The 20,617-nt window shown below is 41.6% G+C and overlaps 1 protein-coding gene across 1 annotated transcript in view; it reads right to left on the minus strand.

Moving 5' to 3' along the window:
- Positions 1–20,617, minus strand: part of LOC135550687 (autism susceptibility gene 2 protein-like) — a 489,505-nt gene that overhangs the window by 466,544 nt on the left and 2,344 nt on the right. Inside the window, 1 exon segment of the mRNA XM_064981711.1 lies at positions 19,305–20,097. Within this exon segment, the coding sequence (XP_064837783.1) occupies positions 19,305–19,586 (282 nt within the window). The 5' untranslated portion in view covers positions 19,587–20,097.

Consider the following 20,617-nt stretch of genomic DNA (forward strand, 5'->3'; position numbering starts at 1 on the left):
GATCGATTTACAGCATGTTAATAACATTTCACAGGGAAGAGAGAGAGAACACATGTTATAACAGTTTCACACCAACTTTGCTAAGAAAGATTGTTGGTTAGCCCAAGCTACAGTCTAGTGGTTCTCCTCACATCTTTAGGGCACAGCTCTGTCTCTAGAAGCCTTTCCAAATCATAATTACAACTATTGATAAATGATCTAACCCAAATTTAGAATGACAATGCTTAGTGCTCCACGTTGGTTCTATCACTTTAATTAAAGACCCTAACTTTTTTCATCACTTGTGGTAATGACAGATTGGTATTTCAATGCATTCTTGGTCTAAATTACTATACATTTTGCAGTGTGCAGACCTCCACAATCAACCTGATACCCCAAATAAACAATTTTGGATAAGCCTAAATTAATTACGGGTACAGTTGACCAGCCCCCTTCACGGCACTCATTCTTCCTTTCCTGGCGTTTCTTCATGATTTTCTTCAGATAGTGTTTCAGTTCCTCTTTTTAATGGCACATGTTCAAAGTGGATGGCCCTTGATAATATCTCTCACCTGAGCCGCCACTGTGCTTTACAGTCTATTATGTCTTTGCCCATTTTCCTGCGAGTACACTAGCAGCATGAGAGAAATTTGGACTGGATCCCTCTCCATGCTCACACCACATGGAACCATGTTACACTCCTGAGACAAAAAGCATGAGAGAAAAGGCAGTTGATAGCTTCTGGATGCTGTGTGCAGGTTGCTGGCTCAGACTCAGGTCTCACGGTAGAAGTGGTGAAAGACCATACTGAACGCAATTTTCGCCATTTTCAGCTGGTTAGAGGTGTTGAGGTTCACATTATAAAGGGGGGTGTTGAGGTTCGATGAACGTTTCCAGTTCACAATAACAGCACTTACATTTGACCAGGGCAGATCCAGCAGGGTAGAAATGTGAAAAACTGACTTGTTGAAAAGGTGGCATCCTATGACGGTGCCACATTGAAAGTCACTGCGCCATTCTACTGCCAATGTTTGTCTTTGGAGATTGCATGGCTGTGTGCTCAGTTTTCTACTTGTCAGCAAAGGGTGTGTATTTATAACTTTATGAGTTGGATTGCCTGTCTTAGTTTGTTTTCTTTTGCACTAGTTAGCATATTTATCTAGCAGCCTCCATGGAAATCACTATTAGTTGTGATATTTTTTATTTTTTTAACCTAGAACATAATGTAGAATGCCCACCCTAACTCACGCCCTGACCAAACCAAATTAGAGACATAAAAAAGGAACTAAGGTCAGGACGTGATAATACCGTTTTTGGTACATAACATGTCCCCCCCCGTTTAGTCAAGAAAATGACCTTGCTGGATAACCACAATTCCAATCCAGTACTCATCATTATAGCATCAAACTAGAAAATCAGATACTCGCACATTCACCATTTTATGCTTATCACTGGGTTTTCCGAGGACCAAGTCAAACTTAATGTCATAATCTCATAATCTGTGTCACTGGAAACTCTCTTTGCACCTATAAGGCTTTTGGAGAGTGGAACGAAGTGATAGAAGCTGCAGGTTCCTGGCAGAGCTCTTGTGTTCGCATATCTTTCACAGAGTTCTATGCACAAGGTTTCCAAGTTGTGATGTTCTATGAAAAACACGTTGATTCCTTGATTTCCATACACTTGTCTTGCAGAGGTCTTTGGAGGCTTGCTCTTGTTGTAAGACATTTTATTGTTCCTCATATCCCATCACATGGTGATTTTCCATGGTGGCACAAATGGATGAAAATGTAACAATTCATGTACTGTCCAGCACAGCCATTCATTTCTACATTATTCTCGACATACATACTATAATTGATTGATTTTTTATTATTTCACCTTTATTTAACCAAGTAGCAGTGCGACAAAAAGAACAACACAGAGTTACACATAAACAAACGTACAGTCAATAACAAAAAGGAAAAGAAAAAGGAAAGATCTATGTACAGTGTGTGCAAATGTAGAAGGGTAGGAAGGTAGGCAATAAATAGGCCATAGACGCAAAAATAATTACAACTTAGCATTAATCATGGAGTGATATATGTGCAGATGATGGTGTGCAATTAGAGATACTGGGGTGCAAAAGAGCAAGAGGGTAACTAATAATATGGGGATGAGGTAGTTGGGTGTGCTATTTACAGATTGTCTGTGTACAGGTACAGTGATCAGTAAGCTGCTCTAACAGCTGATGCTTAAAGGAAGAGAGGGAGTTATAAGACTCCAGCTTCAGAGATTTTTGCAATTCGTTCCAGTCATTGGCAGCAGCGAACTGGAAGGAAAGGCGGCCAAAGGAAGTGTTGGCTTTGGGGATGACCAGTGCAATATACCTGCTGGAGCGCGTGCTACGGGTGGGTGTTGCTATGGTGACCAGTGAACGATAGATAAGACGGGGCTTTACCTAGCAAAGACTTATAGATGACCTGGAACCAGTGGGTTTGGCAACGGATATGTAGTGAGGACCAGCCAACGAGAGCATAGAGGTCACAGTGGTGGGTAGTATATGGGGCTTTGGTGATAAATCGGATGGCACTGTGATAGACTACATCCAGTTTGCTGAGTAGAGTGTTGGGGGCTATTTTGTAAATGACATCGCCGAAGTCAATATGTAGTCCACATATTCTAGGTCAGAACCGTCCAGAGTAGTGATGCTAGTCGGGCAGGAGGGTGCGGGCAGCAATCGGTTGAAGAGCATGCATTTAGTTTTACTAGCATTTAAAAGCAGTTGGAGGCCACGGAAGGAGTGTTGTATGGCGTTGAAGCTCGTTTGGCGGTTTGTTAGCAGTGTCCAAAGAAGGGCCAGATGTATACAGAATGGTGTCGTCTGCATAGAGGTGGATCAGAGAATCACCAGCAGCAAGAACGACATCATTGATATATACAGAGAGAATTCAGCCCGAGAATTCAGCCCTGTGACCCCCACATAGAGACTGAGTCAGGTCGTCAGAAACTAAAACACAGGGAATCTTCCAGGGCTCTACAGTACTCGCATATTTGCATAAATATTTTGCAGTGTGACCTGGAATTTTTCTTTAGGCGCACCAGAGTGACTAGAAAAATGAAGGATTCTAGCTTTATTTCCCGCAAATGTTTTTCATTGTGCTCCTAAATATCTGTGGGAGCATACATTTTCTTAGGCGCACACATGCTCCTTGTAAAAAATGTCAGTGGAGAGCCCCGTCTTCATTGAACTGGACATTTAATATGTAGTACAGTACAACTGGGTGTAGGGTACATTATTCCTTGTTCCGGTGATAGCGTTGGACCTCATCCTGGATTACAAAAGAATCACAAAGTACAATGACTTCTCCTTCCTTTAGATTTTCCTTGCATTGCTTTAGATACTGAGCTTGAGCCTTTGTGATGTAGGAATTGGCAGTGAGGGCATCCAACTTCAACAACAATGTAAGAAAATCACACATGGGCAATGTCCATGTTACTAATTCTGCTCTGTCAACAGTTGTCCACTGTTGTAAACGGACCTCCTTTCAGTCTCTTCCACTTAAAGCTGCTGTTCTAAGTATCCTCTGACCTCCGTTACACAAATGCAGTTATCACATCTATGCACCATGCATCTCTCGCTCACACACCATCAGGTCCCACAAGTGTATGGCAGTCCTTGTCCACCTTTACTGCATTTAGCATTAGGGTGACATTTTGGTATATTGTACATACACACAGAGTGTGTTCCAGATGAGCCGACTGGCACACAATGCTTTGGATGTAGACTGCAGAATTTGGAAAAGACAATTTTGTGTTCCTGATATTTATTTTTAAAAGCTGCATACAGTTCGTCAAGGTTGCACAGTCTCTTCTGCTAGTGAATTTGACACTGACAAAATCCTTTTTTCCTTGAATGAGGCTACTATATTCATTGTATTGTAGAATCGAATGACCAAATCATCCACTCTTTTTGGCAATGATTTTCCAGTTTTCTACTTTGGCAACTCCATGATACCTTTCCCAGTTTTCTTGCAGCCCTTATCATATAAACACTGACATTAGTCTTTAGTTTTGACTATAGACCATGGTGGAGCCATTGTTAAATATGCTGAGAATGATAACCCTATTAAAAAGAAAACCTATTAGAACATTTACCATTAAATCCACTCAAAACCATTACACTTACAAAATACACCATTATATACACTGAACAAAAATATTAACGCAACATGTAAAGTGTTGGTCCCATGTTTCATGAGATGAAATAGAAGATCTCAGAAATGTTCCATTCACACAAAAAGCTTTTTTTCTCTCAAATTTTGTGCACAAATGTGTTTATATCCCTGTTAGTAAGCAGTTCTCTTTTGCCAAGAAAATCCATCCAACTGACAGGTGTGGCATATCTAGAAGCTGATCACACAGCATGATCATTACACAGGTGCACCTTGTGCTTGGACAATAAAAGTATATTTTAAAATGTGCAGTTTTGTCACACAACATAATGCCACAGATGTCTCAAGTTTTGAGGGAGCGTGCATTTGGCCCACTGCCTGCAGAAATGTTCACCAGAGCTGTTGCCAAATAATTGAATGTTAATTTCTCTACCATAAGCTGCCTCCAATGTTGTTTTAGAGAATTTGGCAGTATGTCCAACTGGCCTCACAAACGCAGACCACATGCAACCATACCAGCCCAGGACCTCCACATCTGGCTTCTTCACCTGCGGGATTGTCTGAGGGAGGGTGGGGTGCTGAGGAGTATTTCTGTCTGTAAAAAAGCGCTTCTGTGGGTAAAAACTCATTCTGATTGGCTGGGCCTGGCTACCCAGTGGGTGGGCCTGGCTACCAAGGATGTGGGCCTATGCCCTCCAAGGCCCACGCAAGGCAGCACCCCTGCCCAATCATGCCAAATCCATAGCTAAGGCCTAATGAATTTATTTCAATTGACTGATTTCCTTATATGAGCTGTAACTCAGCAAAATCTTTGAAATTGTGGCATGTTGCATTTATATTTTTTTCTCACTATAAATAATTAAGCCATTCACCAATATAAACTATTGCAAAACACAATGCATTGTGTCTTTGGGATATTTACCTTTGAAGACTATTAGAGACCATAACATTGACACCATTAGAAATGCTGTAGCCTAATAGTTTGCTTGTTCACCTGCAGCGGTCTAACTGCTCCAGACCTTTTTTGAAGGCAATAAGACACACACGCAATGTATTCTCAACCAATAGAAATGTTGAACTCATGTGGCTGAAAACCCATGAGCCTATCCCTCTTCAGCTGTGGCCAATTAACCTCTTGATTGGTACATTCTGATAGAGAGGTTACCCCTTCCTCATTACGAATCTCAACCAATCCTAATCTTGTCCATGAATTTGTATTGGATGTGTAGTTATTGGCAACCTCCAACTGGATAAAAGAGTGAGCCGGTTTAGCAGGAACTACACCATCTAGTGGTCAGAACCTGGTAATAACAGGTTTAGTGATGGGCGATAAACCGAACAACTTCAATGACTAATTTCACTGAACAGGGGGAAAACAATCATCAGATTAAAAGGGAATACATTAAAAAGGATGAAAAAGCAATACTCCAAGCCACAGCTCCAAACTAATTGTAAGACTAATTGTAAGACATAGAGAACTGGTACTATATATATATATATATACAGTGCCTAGCAAAAGTATTCGGCCCCCTTGAACTTTGCGACCTTTTGACACATTTCAGGCTTCAAACAAAGATATAAAACTGTAATTTTTTGTGAAGAATCAACAACAAGTGGGACACAATCATGAAGTGGAACGACATTTATTGGATATTTCAAACTTTTTTAACAAATCAAAAACTGAAAAATTGAGCGTGCAAAATTATTCAGCCCCTTTACTTTCAGTGCAGCAAACTCTCTCCAGAAGTTCAGTGAGGATCTCTGAATGATCCAATGTTGACCTAAATGACTAATGATGATGATTACACACAGGTGGATTGTATTTAAGTCTCCGTATGAATGCACCTGCACTGTGATAGTCTCAGAGGTCCGTTAAAAGCGCAGAGAGCATCATGAAGAACAAGGAACACACTAGGCAGGTCCGAGATACTGTTGTGAAGAAGTTTAAAGCCGGATTTGGATACAAAAAGATTTCCCAAGCTTTAAACATCCCAAGGAGCACTGTGCAAGCGATAATATTGAAATGGAAGGAGTATCAGACCACTGCAAATCTACCAAGACCTGGCCGTCCCTCTAAACTTTCAGCTCATACAAGGAGAAGACTGATCAGAGATGCAGCCAAGAGGCCCATGATCACTCTGGATGAACTGCAGAGATCTACAGCTGAGGTGGGAGACTCTGTCAATAGGACAACAATCAGTCGTATATTGCACAAATCTGGCCTTTATGGAAGAGTGGCAAGAAGAAAGCCATTTCTTAAAGATATCCATAAAAAGTGTTGTTTAAAGTTTGCCACAAGCCACCTGGGAGACACACCAAACATGTGGAAGAAGGTGCTCTGGTCAGATGAAACCAAAATTGAACTTTTTGGCAACAATGCAAAACGTTATGTTTGGCGTAAAAGCAACACAGCTCATCACCCTGACCCCACATCCCCACTGTCAAACATGGTGGTGGCAGCATCATGGTTTGGGCCTGCTTTTCTTCAGCAGGGACAGGGAAGATGGTTAAAATTGATGGGATGATGGATGGAGCCAAATACAGGACCATTCTGGAAGAAAACCTGATGGAGTCTGCAAAAGACCTGAGACTGGGACGGAGATTTGTCTTCCAACAAGACAATGAACAAAACATAAAGCAAAATCTACAATGGAATGGTTCAAAAATAAACATATCCAGGTGTTAGAATGGCCAAGTCAAAGTCTAGACCTGAATCCAATCGGGAATCTGTGGAAAGAACTGAAAACTGCTGTTCACAAATGCTCTCCATCCAACCTCACTGAGCTCGAGCTGTTTTGCAAGGAGGAATGGGAAAAAATGTCAGTCTCTCGATGTGCAAAACTGATAGAGACATACACCAAGCAACTTACAGCTGTAATCGCAGCAAAGGGTGGCGCTACAAAGTATTAACTTTGTAGTATTAACTTTAAAAAGTTAATTAATTTTAAAAAGTATTAACATTGGGGGCTGAATAATTTTGCACGCCCAATTTCAGTTTTTGATTTGTTAAAAAAAGTTTGAAATATCCAATAAATGTTGTTCCACTTTATGATTGTGTCCCACTTGTTGTTGATTCTTCACAAAAAAATACAGTTTTATATCTTTATGTTTGAAGCCTGAAATGTGGCAAAAGGTCGCAAAGTTCAAGGCGGCCGAATACTTTCGCAAGGCACTGTATATATATATATACACTCGTTGTTGGGGTAGGATTGGCGTTGGGTGTGGGGGTCCGTGAGTGGCTTTTGACCATGTTCACATACAGTTGAAGTCGGAAGTTTATACATACACCTTAGACAAATACATTTAAACTGTGTTTCACAATTCCTGACATTTAATCCTAGTAAAGATTCCCTGTTTTAGGTCAGTTACGATCACTTTATTTTAAGAATGTGAAATGTCCGAATAATAGTAGAGAGAATGATTTATTTCAGCTTTTATTTCTTTCGTCATATTCCCAGTGGGTCAGAAACTTACATACACTCAATTAGTATTTGGTAGCATTGCCTATAAATCGTTTAACTTGGATCAAACGTTTCGGGTAGCCTTCCACAAGCTTCCCACAATAAAAGTAATTTTGGACCATTCTACCTGACAGAGCTGGTGTAACTGAGTCAGGTTTGTAGGCCTCCTTGCTCGCATACACTTTTTCAGTTCTGCCCACAAATTCTCTATGGGATTGAGGTCAGGGCTTTGTGATGGCCACTCCAATACCTTGACTTTGTTGTCCTTAAGCCATTTTGCCACAACTTCGGAAGTATGCTTGGGGTCATTGTCCATTTGAAAGACCCATTTGTGACCAAGTTTTAACTTCCTGACTGATGTCTTGAGGTGTTGCTTCAATATATCTACGTAATTTTCCTTCCTCATGATTTTCCTTCCTCATGGCTATTTTCTGAAGTGCACCAGCTCCTCCTACAGCAAAGCACCTCCACAACATGATGTTGCCACCCCTGTGCTTCACCATTGGGATAGGGTTCTTCGGCTTGCAAGCCATCCCCTTTTTCATCCAAACATAACGATAGTCATTATGGCCAAACAGTTCTATTTTTGTTTCATCAGACCAGAGGACATTTCTCCAAAAAGTACAATCTTTGTACCCATTTGCAAGAAGCAGTGGCTTCTTCCTTGCTGAGTGGCCTTTCAGGTTATGTCGATAAAGGACTAATTTTACTGTGAATATAGATACTTTTGTACCCGTTTCCTCCAGCATCTTCACAAGGTCCTTTGCTGTTGTTCTGGGATTGATTTGCACTTTTCGCACCAAAGTACCTTCATCTCTAGGAGACAGAATGCGTCTCCTTCTTGAGCGCTATGACGGCTGTGTAGTCCCATGGTGTTTATACTTGCATACTGGTGTTTGTACAGATGAACGTGGTACCTTCAGGCGTTCAGAAATTGCTCCCGAGAATGAACCAGACTTGTGGAGGTCCACAATTGTTTTCTGAGGTCTTGGCTTATGTCTTTTGATTTTCCCCTGAGTTTGAAGGTAGGCCTTGAAATACATCCACAAGTACACCTCCGAATGATGTCAATTAGCCTATCAGACAGTTCTAAAGCCATGACAACATTTTCTGGAATTTTCCAAGCTGTTTAAAGCCATAGTCAACTTAGTGCTGTAAACTTCTGACCCACAGGAATTGTGATACTGGAGTGGTTGAAAAACAAGTTTTAATGACTCCAACCTAAGTGTATGTAAACGTTCGACTTCAACTCTATTTCGTTTTCAGCAATCTATCAAAAAGAGCAACTAGATAGCTACATTTAAGTCGAAAGCAATGGAAATAACCCCAGTGCAGGGCTAGCTTGAAAGAAAATGGAGAAAAAGAGCGCATCAAAGGGGGAAGCTCAAAGCTCCAGGTGGGAAACTCAACGGGGGCTTGTCCATGAGCCCACAGCCCTCTGGCACTAACAAACATACACAGACACACACACACACACACGTGAATGTGCGCACATGCATGTGCATGTAACGGATGTGAAACACTAGCTTAGTTAGCGGTGGTGCGCGCTAAATAGCGTTTCAATCGGTGACGTCACTGGCTCTGAGACCTTGAAGTAGTGGTTCCCCTTGCCCTGCAAGGGCCGTGGCTTTTGTGGAGCTATGGGTAACGTGACTGTTGTTGATGTGTGCAGAGGGTCCCTGGTTTGCGCCCGGGTATGGGCGAGGGGACGGTCTAAAGTTATACTGTTACATGCACACACACACAAACATACACGCACACACAAATGCAAGTGCATGTGCACGCACACACATATGCACACACACACACACATCCTGAGGCAAGACATGCATCGACCATTCGTATGCACTGTGCAACCAAGCAGACAGGGAAAATGTGTCTTCTCTCAAGAGCAGAAAACAATCTGTTGAAATGCACAAAAGAGTGCTTCACCCTGGACTGGACAGGGCCCTACTTCAGGGATGCCATTTGACAATCAGCCTCAGCAAACATTTGTATTTTCCCCCATCCCTCACTATCCTGCTTTCTATCCCTCTCTCCAAGGCCCATCAGATGACAAATAACAAAAAATGACCTGGTTTCCAGGAGATGGTGACATGCAGACTTATGAAATGTATTATAAACAAACTTAGTCAAGCAAATTATATTTCAATAAAACTGTAATTTGCAGTCTGTGCTTATACAGCTAGTTAAGATGTGGCAGCACTATATATTTTCTCCCAACTGAGCAGTGCATTAACGAGTGTCTGGGAGACTTACATTTTACAAGCTGCTGCAGCACCCATTAATCCAGTATTCCTTACCAGCTCTGGGTGTCACATAAACTGGCTGCAGAATCTGCTTGAGGAAAACAGTTTGTTGTTTTACATTTACAGTACTCAGAGTATGTTCCCCTTGCTAGCGACATAAGCTGCTGGAAGACATTTGAGTTCAGTGCAGTAGCTCCCTTTCATATATCCATTCCGTCTCCAGCAGTGTCCAGTATTTTGGAATACATTTTCTGTCTGCAAACTAAAACATTCGGCAGCGTCGGCCTTGGTGGAATGTAATAATGGTCTGGGTCCTGACATACTCTCTCCTTGAGCTGTGACTGTCTACCAGATCGCCAGTTTGGCTGAGCCTTCTGTAGCATGGGGAGGGAAGTTTGCATTCTGTTGGTTCACTAGGTTTAAATGTTAACCTTGACATTAAGTTAAAAGGCTCAGCAAAGATACATTACATGACCAAAAGTATGTGGACACCTGCTCGTCGAACATCTCATTACAAAATCATGGGCATTAATATGGAATTTGTCCCCCCTTTGCAGCTATCATAGCCTCCACTCTTCTGGGTTGGCTTTCCACTAGATGTTGGAAGATTGCTGCAGGGACTTGCTTCCATTCAGCCACAAGTGCATTAGTGAGGTCGGGAACTGATGTTGACCGATTAGGCCTTGCTCGCAGTCGGCGTTCCAATTCATCCCATAGGTGTTCAAAGTGGTTGAGGTCAGGGCTCTGTCCATGCCAGTCAAGTTCTTCCACACCAATCTCGACTAACTATTTCTGTATGTGCACAAGGGCATTGTCATGCTGAAACAGGGAAGGGCCTTCCCCAAACTGTTGCTACAAAGTTGGAAGCACAGAATCTTCTCATTGTGTGCTGTAGCGTTAAGATCTCCAATTAAAATGTCCTTTTACTGGAACTAAGGGGCCTAGCCCAAACCATGAAAAACAGCCCCAGACCGTTATTCCTCCTCCACCAAACTTTACAGGTGGCACTATACATTGGGGCAGGTAGTGTTCTCCTAGCATCCGCCAAACACAGATTTGTCCGTCGGACTACCAAATAGGGAAGCATGATTCATCACAGGGGTGGCAGGGTAGCTTAGTGGTTAGTAACCGGAAGGTTGCAAGTTCAAACCCCCGAGCTGACAAGGTACAAACATTTGTCATTCTGCCCCTGAATAGGCAGTTAACTCACTGTTCCTAGGCTGTCTTAACTGACTTGTCTAGTAAAATAAAACTCCAAAGAACATGTTTCCAGAGTCCGGCGAACTTTACACCACTCCAGCCGGCACTTGGCATTGCGCATGGTGATCCTAGGCATGTGTGCGGCTGCTCGGCCATTGAAACCCCTTTCATGAAGCTTCCACCGAACAGTTCTTGTGCTGACATTGCTTTCAGAAGCAGTTTGGAACTCGGTAGGGAGTGTTGCAACTGAGGACAGATGATTTTTACACGCTTCAGCACTCGACGGTTCCGTTCTGTGAGCTAGTGGAGCCTACCATTTTGCGGCTGAGCCATTGTTGCTCCTCGACGTTTCCACTTCACAATAACAACACGTACAGTTTACCGGGGCAGCTCTAGCAGGGCAGAGACTATTAACTGACTTGTTGGAAAGGTGGCATCCTATGACGGTGTCATGTTGAATGTCACTGAGCTCTTCAGTAAGGCCATTCTCCTGCCAATGTTTGTCGATGGAGATTGCATGGCTGTGTGCTCAATTTTATACACCTGTCAGCAATGGGTGTGGCTAAAGTAGCCGAATCCACTCATTTGAAGGGATGTTTCACATACTTTGTATATATAGTGTAAGCGACCTCATTAATTTAATGGATATCTTTTCCATTTGATGGAGTATTCTACTGAAAAACTTGGTATCACTTGAATGCAAAGAAATATAATGGTTTCTGTCTCGTCTTCATCTTGTACTGAACTGACGTTACTTGAAGGTTATTGAAAGAAACGTACCTATCCACATAAATCTAAAACACCTCAGCTATGTGTAGCCTAGATGCTGAGTGAATAACACCATTCTCCAAACATTTCGAATGGCCTTCATATAGAGCCTAACTAAAAGGCTATTCAATCTAGCTAGACACTCCGCTCCAAAAACCCAGACTGGGTCTATAGCCACTGAGATCTTTAGGGTTAATGTCAATGGCCTTGGCAAGATAACTAGCGTGGATTCAGCCCTTTATCATCGTTTTCAATTAAAAGCTACAAAAGCATTCAGGTGTGTCTGCCAACAGCTGTTTGGAGGGTAGAGAAGGGGGATTCTGCACTACAAAAACGGACTGGCCATAGGGCAGTTCTGGCAATTGCTAGATGGGTTGTTCCATCTTTAACCCAGTGGGCCGGTCCCCAAAAAATGTCCGGTGTGTTAGAAATGCCAGGACCAATTTCTGTTCCCAGTCAATCACTGCTGCACTATAATGGAGACTGCTGCTCGATCTGATTGGCTAGGGTCTCCTTGGCTTTCCCCCGAACAACCATTCATTAATGAGCTGATCCTTCCCAGTGCATTAAAACATAAGAGCAAACATTGACTGTGGTTAACTACCCTTTTGCTGCTGTTTGCTGGATATTACCACAACTGCTGTTTGTTTTGTGTGTGTGTACATGAGTTTGCAGCTCATGTGAGGTTTTTTCTAAACATGCACGACACGATGACAGCGGTCACAACCTGTGTGGCTTTTGTAGGTTCAAATGAATGGCTAGACATCAATGAAGCAGACTAGCATTCAGTAAAGAAAAATATAGCACCCTACTAGCCATGATGCTGTGCAGCATCCTAAGAAAATATCAAATAATAGTTATACATTTTATTGGTAACGTGCTTTTCAAAAACCAAAAGTGCTAAACCTTGCAGTCTAATGGTGCAAAACAGGGCAGATTAAGTGCAACAAATTAAGCAGCAGGGGCCAAAACAGGCATTTAGAAGTAGAGTCTGAATATGGATTTGATGTTGGTCAAATATTATAAATGCAAAGTGCTACTCATGAGCTCCACTGTTGGGTGCATGAGAAGTGTTCTAGACTAGACTAGGCTGCTATGTAGACTGGTAGGATGAGATCAATGAGGATTTCAACGAGTGGTAGGGGGAATGGGGGGCCAGTCAGTCCATCACCTCAGTTCAGGTTCCATTGATCAGAAATGCTTTCTCCTCATGTTGACTAGGGCTGGGCGATATATCTAATTCATTTGATTTTATGTTTTAGCGCGATGTTCCAAATACTTGTATTGCAAGAATCTAGGTTTTTATTTGTTTTCGTTTTTATGAGCGTTCCATGTATTTTTGTGGTTGTCTCCTTTGCTCCTTCTGTGCTGTGTGCACTGTGCACCTTCCCCCTCACACACAGACACTAGACACACAGACACCCCGCCGACTGCGGCTCACTTCTTCCACTCCGACAAGCAGTTTAAACTGGTTTCCACTAGTTACAGTTCAACTATTCTACCTTGTTAGTAAGCAAATAGATCCAATTTGGCTAGACTTTAAATATAAAGATTAGCTGGCTACTCACTAGCACTTGGGCTTGTGAGATTGTTTATGAGACCTGTGTTAATGTTCTGCTATGTCTGCTACCAGAAGTTGGTCCTTATTATGGATGTGCTTGGATCTGGTTACATTTTTAACAAAAAGGGGGCTTTTTCATAGACAGACTTGGAAGCCAGATCAGTGAATATTGCAAAAAGGCAGATTAAACTATTTTGATAAAGTAATTCAATTATTAGTGACTCTTATGGTTGCGGAAGGCTTATATTTAGCCGCAGTATAATTTTATACGTAGTGTTTTGACCTTTAATTATGTAACAGAGATTATTTAGAGAAAAAAAATATATATATATTTGTTTTCTCTAAATAAGCTATATATATATATATATATATATATATATATATATATATAAAACGACCCCAAACACACCTCCAAGACGACCACTGCCTTGCTAAAGAAGCTGAAGGTAAAGGTGATGGACTGGCCAAGCATGTCTCCAGACCTAAACCCTATTAAGTATCCGTGGGTTATCCTCAAACGGAAGGTAGAGGAGTGCAAGGTCTCTAACATCCACCAGCTCCGTGATGTCGTCATGGAGGAGTGGAAGAGGACTCCAGTGGCAACCTGTGAAGCTCTGGTGAATCTATGCCCAAGAGGGTTAAGGCAGTGCTGGAAAATGATGGTGGCCACACAAAATATTGACCTAATTTGGACATTGTCAATTAGGGGTGTACTCACTTTTGTTGCCAGCGGTTTAGACATTAATGGCTGTGTGTTGAATTATTTTGAGGGGACAGCAAATTTACACTGTTATACAAGCTGTACACTCACTACTTTACATTGTAGCAAAGTGTCATTTCTTCAGTGTTGTCACATGAAAAAATATGCTCAAATATTTACAAAAATGTGAGGGGTGTACTCACTTTTGTGATAAACTGTATATTAAGATATGATTTTAGGACATATTGCCCAACCCTACTGTTAACTGACTGCCTGCTCTAACCATGGCAGAGAACAGCAAGGCATAGCAGAGGGGTGTGTGTGGGTCTGTCCGTGTGTGTCTGTACCTTCATGTGTTCACGCAGCACAGACTTTATTAGGGTGACAGGAAGCATCGAAAATCCCAATGCTGGATAATCTCAGTGTGGCATTAAAAAAATCCTGCGATGACAGACAGACAGGATGTCATATTTCATGTGTCAGTCATTCAGCTGCCTAGGCCCATTAATATATATCATACATCATTCTGTGACAGGTTCAGTTAAATGAATATCTGCCATAACTGCCAGGAGACAGACAAATGCAGCTAGGGAAGATGGCAAATTAATTGAGGGCTTGAAAAAAAGTGGTATTTGTCACAAGAGGGAAATATCTGGTACCGTGCCATCATCAAGTATAAGAAGACCCGGCCGTGTTGAAAGCATCTCAAGAGAGATGTTTTCTCTTTCAAACTAGCAGCTGCATCCATCCACTCAAACACAATACGCTGTAGACTCGCTTGATACTTGTGAGTCTTCATTCTTGGAATTTACGTTTTATTTGGTTTCTGTAGAAACACGGCAGACCAACCGTATGTCGATACATTCAGTTTCACATTCTTCTCCACAATGAAGTGCTTATCAATGTTCCACTGTCTGCCCTCTCAGACCCTCTATTCAGACAGCAGCTCAAAACAACAGTTTCTAAGAAAATCCATTGTTTAATTCTGAAGGCCAGACAGACACGATTATCGACAGTAGTGTTACTGAGAGACATTCACATGGAGGAAAAGTAATTAGTTATCCATACTCTCTTAGAAAAAGGGTTCCAAAAGGTTTCTTTGGCTGTCCCCATTGGAGAACCCTTTTTGGTTCCAGGTAGAACTGTTCAGGTAGAATCCTCTGTGGAAAGGGTTTTACATGGAACCCAAAAGGGTTCTACTTGGAACCAAAAGAGTTCTCCCTGGAACCAAAAAAAGGTTCTTCAAAGGGTTATTTTATGAGAACAGTGAAGAAACCTTTTGGGTTACGGGTAACTGCCAAAATAATGCTATAACTTGTGTAAATGAGGGATACAAAGTATATTGAAAGTCGTTGCTTCCACACAGGTGTGGTATCTGAGTTAATTATGCAATTAACATCCCATCATGCTAAGGGTCTTATATCAACATACTGGGCAGGCCATTATTTTTGCTATACCTTGGCAATGCCCCCATAGGATGACAAAGCCCCCATCCACAGGGCATGACTGGTCAGTGAATGGTTTGACGAGCATGAAAACAAACCATATGCCATATGTCAGTCACCAGATCGCAACCCAATTGAACACTTACCGGAGATCCTGGAGAGGTGCCTGAGACAGTTTTCCTCTACCATCAACAAAACAAATGATGGAAGAATGGCGTCGTATCCCTCCAATAGTGTTCTCTGTATCCCTCCAATAGACACTTGTAGAATCTATGCCAATGTGTATTGAAGCTGTCCTGGCTCGTGGTGGCCCAACGCCCTATTAATACACTATGCTGGCGTTTCCTTTATTTTGCCAATTACCTGTATATACCAGGTGCACAGTGTTTCCTCCGACACATTGGTGCGGCTGGCTTCCGGGTTGGATGCGTGCTGTGTTAAGAAGCAGTGCGGCTGGTTGGGTTGTGTATCGGAGGACGCATTACTTTCAACCTTCGTCTCTCCCGAGCCCGTACGGGAGTTGTAGCGATGAGACAAGATAGTAGCTACTAAAAACATTTGGATACCACGAAATTGGGGAGAAAACTGGGTAAAATTCAATTTAAAAAATTAAAATCAAATTAAAATCTATGGCAAGACTTGAAAATGGTTGTCTAATGATCAACCACAAATTTGACAGAGCTTGAAGAATATTGAAAATAATAATTGGAAAATATTGTACAATCCAGGTGTGCAAAGCTCTTAGAGACTTACCCAGAAAGACTCACAGATGTAATAGCTGCCAAATGTGATTCTAACATGTATTGACTCAGGGTGTGAATACTTATGTAAATAAGATATTTGCAAACATATTAAAATGTCACTGTCATTATGGGGTATTGTGTGTAGATGAGTAAGAAAATACATCTATTTAATCCATTTTGAATTCAGGCTGTAACAACAAAATGTGTAATACGGAGTATGAATACTTTCTGAGGGCATTGTCGTTAGACAAAAATACGCCATTTTTGTCATCTCGACTACATTTGAGATAAGTGTAGTTGGCTGTTTGTTGCCATGAATTTCTCAATCCAGGTTGAGATTTGTCCTTCTTTTCTAAGCTTTCTGTAATTGTAAATGTTAATAGCCATTAATAATATGTCAACCATAAAATAATATTTTGCATCTGAACCTGTCACAGTTTGTCGATGACCCTACAATAGTTCTGTAATAGAATTAGTTACAAGTACCATATACAACATGTCATCCACCACACACGCCAATCTGATTAAATGAGATCACACACCAGGAGTGACAATAGTATCACAGCCTATTGCCTTGTGACATTTGTCTTCAGTCCACTGAATGACTATGAGCATCCTAATCCCCACTGTCCTACCAGTCTGTAAACGCTCAAACAATCCGCAGTCACTGGAGTTATTATGACCCTCAACAAGTATTTCTGGAGAAACGTTTGGCATTTCATGAGGGTAGAAAAACAAAGGGCTATAAAGTAGGAATCAGCTCATGGGCACTTGGCAGTATTTGTTGCAACATCAGTTTGAGAGTGGAAATGGTTTAGAAGTGATGGCTTTAAGATAATTGAATGTTTAAAGCCCCAAAGGGAAAGTGATGGGTCTCTTGCTACACTAAATGCTGTTTCTATTAACATTGTTTTCTACAAAAATCAAGTAAGATGTAGAAAATAAATCACATACTAGACCTATAGACACAAGTGCTAATTTCAATGACATCAATGAAAGGAAACATGTATTCTCCTTCCATTATTATCGGTACTACTGGTTACACTGATTGCTTTTCTTCCCTTGCAATAATTATCTGTGCTAAACGGGAAAACTCAAATGAGGTGTTGGGGAAAGGCATTTTGCCCAAAGTCTTCATTGTGTTCATTGATAGAAGGGGCTGTGAATTCTGTCGGGGGATCGATTTCTTTGGATTGCACAGGGCCAATTGGTCTTGACCAATTGATGCTTAGCGTGTGTTCGGATGAAAAGCCAACAACTCAATGAACATGTAATGTGGTTTTACAGCCGTGGTCAGCTGAGCAGGCATTAAGAAATATTAAATTGGGGTGGGGTGAGAAGAGAAGGGAACGATTAAACTGCAGTTATTTAGTGCACTGGTATCAGGGTTTTAGAGGAGACGGAGCTTAATAATTTTGTAATTTCTAAAGGCATTCATTGTTATACACGACTTCTAGCGCAGGCATTCTCCCTTCTGCCTCTCTCAATAGGTACTAGGCAGCAGGCTTAATGGAGCGCTTTACGCCTGCCTCGGACAGTTCACTTGTAAAGAACAGCTGCTGCAGCTGTATGTCCGGGTGGAAAAATGTATTGATTTCAATGACCTGGCTCAATGAATACCAACAGAACACCTTTCTGAATGCATTTGAGATTACAGAGCTGCTTTTGCAAACTGAAGCCGCGCAATTCCCTCTCAAATTGAAAGCAAAAGGGGTGGAGAGAAAAACATCGCTCTGGAGGGCATGTAGGCTACACACTGGCACAACAAAGAATGAATGGGGAACTGTGGGGAAACATGTCGAGTGGTATCGAGTACTAACTTCCCTAGTGAGGTTTTGAGGTAGAATACTATCAGTAATGTTTCTCCTATGTGGACAAAGGATTTAGCATGTACTTATATAGAGAGTGCACTGGAGAGAGAATACAATGCTATATGGACTATTCATTAGGTTGATTTGGTGCTATACTGAATCACAGATTCTGAGTAGAGCACAATAAAGAGGTCAGTTTGAGGATCAATCTCACCATGGTGGTAGAGAGTTGGACTAGTAAACGAAAGGTTGCAAGATCAAATCCCCAAGCTGACAAGGTGAAAATCTGTCGTTCTGCCCCTGAACAAGGCAGTTAACCCACTGTTCCTAGGACATAATTGAAAATAAGAATTTGTTCTTAACTGACTTGCCTAGTTAAATAAAGGTAAAATAAAAATAAATAAATGGTGTTAGCTTGTCATCCTACACAGCTTTAGGCAATTCTTACAGCCTCCTTCACAGAAGTATCTAACCCAGTAGTACAGATAATGTTGTAGTAATGTATGCATGATAAAGCACATTGGTGTTGTAGGAAAAACATTCCACAGAGGAGTAGCTAGGAAGGAATCCATGAATTAAGTCACAACACAAGTAAAGGCCTACAGTGATGAGATTATGTAATATAGATTTGGCAGTTAGGTAACATAGTTACATTGTAATAACTGATTCAACAAGTGGAATGAAATAATAATGAATGATTAATAAGTGCATGTTTAGGTTACATGTACTATTGTGCATGTGAGGAGCTTATTCCACAGACAAATAAGGCAAAGAAATTCCATGAAGTACCTGCATGAGATCCACCAGTGTCCTGTTCTGGGCTCTGAAACATTCTAGAACCTTTGGAAGACTATCCTCCTACTGCCAGTCTTTGTCTGGCACATTCTTATAAAAACAAATCCAGAACACAGCTCAACAAAACAAGCTCTGTGACAGAGATATAGATATTTGGCTGAATCGCCTCGTTTTAAAGCCACATCTATTGGAATCCAGCTAACAAAAACAGAAATATGCAGGCTAGAGCAATGCCAAGTGCAAGGCCAGCCCAGCAATACAGATACAAGGATTGGGCTGAAGAAAAAAACAACTCTCTGTTCACATCGTGTCAAGAGATTAACAGCGGAATCCAGAGGAGATGGCAAAACACAGAGATTAAGTGCTAAAAACACACATCGAAGCAAATCCCCCGCGGGGCAGAAAAAGTAGTAGTCGTAACAGCAGCCTGAAGTTACTCACCTCCAACGCCTCCAGCGTCATGAAACCAGAGATGGAGAAGCCGTCTATGATGTCCTCCTCAGTGGATGTAGACTCCTTTCTCTTTCTCCTGGGGGGCCTTGGACGGGAGGAAGAGGGGTTCCTGTCTCCTTCCTCCCTCTCTGAATCTGAGGAGAAGTGCAGCCCTACAGAGCCCCCCCTCTTATGGTTGTTGTTCCTTATCCCATTTGATCTCCGTCCCCGATCCCTCTCGGACTTAGACTTCCTCTTTTTGCGGAGCCCACTGGACCGAGGGCCATCCATTTCTTCAGAGGAAAAGCCCACCTAAAGACTCCTCTAGCAGAGCAGAGAATCAACCCTATCAAGGGCACTCACTGGCACAGTTGAACTTCCAGCAGAAATAAATCCCAACAGATATTTCCCAACAATATCCAACAAATAGTAAGTATAGATATTTAGTGGATGAAATCCAACAGAAAAGAAGCAATCAGATAATATCCAAAGGGCATAAGCTGGAGTAGAGAATGCCTTGAGTCATTGAAAGCACAGCAGCAGATTCCAAGCAAAGATTCCCAACGGTGTCCATGAAATCCACTGACAGGCAAAGGGTAATAGAGTCTGTTAGACGTGGTAACTATGCTGTCAACTCCAAAAAGAGAATAAAAAGAAGACAAATCTTTAACTGGAACAGAATGTGTGATCACTGGACATGTCCTGCCATGGTGAACCAACTATAAAAAGCCACATCCTGATCCGTCTTCTAAACCTTGAATCCCCACTCTTCACATGCTGTCATGTCAGCCAACTCTCCCTCCTGAAAGTCAAAGAGATAGAGGGCATATATTTGCAACATGTTCAGTTAGCAGCAGGCCTTACTGTTGAATGCATTAAGTCAATGAGCCATCCTCTCAGGGTAGGTAGGGAGATTGTACAGTACAGGGGATTGTTACCAGTCTACATAATGCAACATAAATTCATGTTTCATGACGCTATATCTTTAGAGTCATCTGCTCACCATATTTTCCTTTATTCTTTCACAATGCACAACCATTAGGCCCCTTGGCTGAGATCATTGAATACGGTTAAATGCACATAATAATATGATTATTGTGAATAGTCAGATTAATATAATAGTTTGATTTAAACGTTTACATGCTTTGCAAGAACGATTTCACTAATAATCCTTTTAACATGGACACATCTGAAATCAGGCTTCCTGATGGGACTTTGATCAATTATGCAGAAAATCGCCAATCAAAGTAAACGTTGTACCACAGCGACCATGTTATTTTTGGAAGCCTGAGGTTGGACATATAAAGTTTGTATGTGAAAAC

This window comes from Oncorhynchus masou, chromosome 12 (genome assembly GCF_036934945.1).
Source record: "Oncorhynchus masou masou isolate Uvic2021 chromosome 12, UVic_Omas_1.1, whole genome shotgun sequence".
Taxonomy (NCBI): Eukaryota; Metazoa; Chordata; class Actinopteri; order Salmoniformes; family Salmonidae; genus Oncorhynchus; species Oncorhynchus masou.